Consider the following 1,823-nt stretch of genomic DNA (forward strand, 5'->3'; position numbering starts at 1 on the left):
ACACACACACACACACACACACACACACACACACACACACACACACACACATTTTAAGATTTATTGAACAATCCTCCCCCATTTTTGCCCCGCCCCCTCCTCTCTCATAAATAATGATCAGTCCCTAACAATGATAAGAAGCCCTGCCTCTGATAATCTGTCCATTCTGGACTAAAACACAGACTATTTTCCAGCTCTGGTCAGTAAATGTTTAATGATCGCAGCTGTAAAATAATCAATATCTACTGAGAACTAATTACTAAACCTGTTCATTTTTCATCATTAAATTAAATTTAAAAAATTAAAAGTTTTTTTCAGGGTAAATCAGAAGCCAGAGTGCAAAGAAAAAGCATGAAAATAAATGTGTTGGTACCTCCATGGTGTAGGTTTTCCCCGAGCCCGTCTGTCCGTAGGCGAAGATGCAGACGTTAAAGCCGTCGATACAGGAAGTGACCAGCGACTGCACCTCCTGAAACACCTGATGGAGAGAGTACAGATCTCAGGTACTTGTACTTTACTCAGACATCAGTATTTCTGATGTCTGCAGCTGAAGAGACGTCCTGTCCTCACCTCTTCCTGCGTGGCCTGAGGAGGGAAGACTTTGTCCAGCTCGAAAGTCATAATTTTGCCCTTGTTGGAGAGGTAGAGGACGGCGTCGTCATCCGAGTCGAAGCTCAGCATGGTTTTGGCGTCGGCGGAGTCCTGCTCCTCCTGACTGACGGGCCGGACGCGGCAGAAAACACGGATGTTACCTGGCAGACGGAGAGCAGGGATGCAGAGGACATGACGACAAATACCAGCTGCAACACGGAGGATATTTATTATTTTTTGTCTTTACCTATATTCAGTTTTAATTTTTTTTATATTGTAAAAGCTTTGTATTTTTCGGTTTGGCTCTTTGTGCGTACCTGAGCACGAACAACAAAAAACATGGAAAAAAAGGCAAAGAGTAACAAGAATTGACCCAAATATTAGCAAGATATTTGTAAAAAATGTTACAAAAAAGTGAAATCAGCAGAAAAAAGAAAAGTACCACGAAAAGGAAATAACTTGAAAAATGATAAATAGGAAATACTGCAATAACTGCTGACTGCCTGATTTTGAAAGAAATAAAAAAAAAGTTTAAGCTTTTAAAGTTTGTAAAAGTTGTCAAATTGCAGCACAAGAGAAGCAAAGTGATGACCATCCAGCTTTCAAAGGGTTAAAGTGAGTTTCTCTGACCTTTGAGTCGAACGAGCTCGTTGTGACATTTCTTCCTCAGGTTCATCTCTCTCTTGTATTTCCGCAGCAGCTCCTGATTGGTGCTGCTCACATCGCTGATCACCTGACAGATCTGACACACACACACACACACACACACACACACACACACACACACACACGATTAATAAAGCAATAATTCTGTGTTTTGGGGACTGAGGGTCGATGAGGGGACTGAGGGTCGATGAGGGGACTGATGCGCTCTCACCTCCTGCTTGGCCTCGCTGATGGCTTTATCCAGCATGAAGGGAAACTCCTGCACCTGCCGCTTCAGACAGTTATAGTCACAGGTGAGAGTCCGGAGCGCCGGCTGCAGGCTCAGCAGGTTCATACGCACCCCTGCAACACCACAACAACACACACTGTCAACACACACTGTCAACACGCGCACACACACACACACGGAGGACACTGACCCGCCAGGTTCTCGTGGACCGCCTTCATCTCGCTCTCGGCTCTGATGAACGCCTCCTCGATGACGCGGTTCTTCTCCTCCTCCAGGTTCTGCATCTCCACCTCCAGCTGACCCTGAGCTCGCTCCATCTCGCCCTCGTACACCAGGA

General features: G+C 45.4%; 1 protein-coding gene across 1 annotated transcript; it reads right to left on the reverse strand.

The window, feature by feature from the left end:
- Window positions 1-373: 373 nt before the first annotated feature.
- Window positions 374-1,817, reverse strand: LOC121965646 (kinesin-like protein KIFC3; the record flags this gene model as incomplete). Its single annotated transcript, XM_042515780.1, has 5 exons — window positions 1,677-1,817; window positions 1,469-1,599; window positions 1,222-1,333; window positions 571-752; window positions 374-478 (listed from the first exon to the last, which is right to left on the reverse strand). Coding segments are annotated over exons 1-5 (657 nt in total), but the record flags the coding sequence as incomplete, so codon positions are not given.
- Between the last annotated feature and the right edge of the window lie 6 nt (window positions 1,818-1,823).

The sequence above is a fragment of the Plectropomus leopardus genome, unplaced genomic scaffold (assembly GCF_008729295.1).
Source record: "Plectropomus leopardus isolate mb unplaced genomic scaffold, YSFRI_Pleo_2.0 unplaced_scaffold21036, whole genome shotgun sequence".
Lineage (NCBI taxonomy): Eukaryota > Metazoa > Chordata > Actinopteri > Perciformes > Serranidae > Plectropomus > Plectropomus leopardus.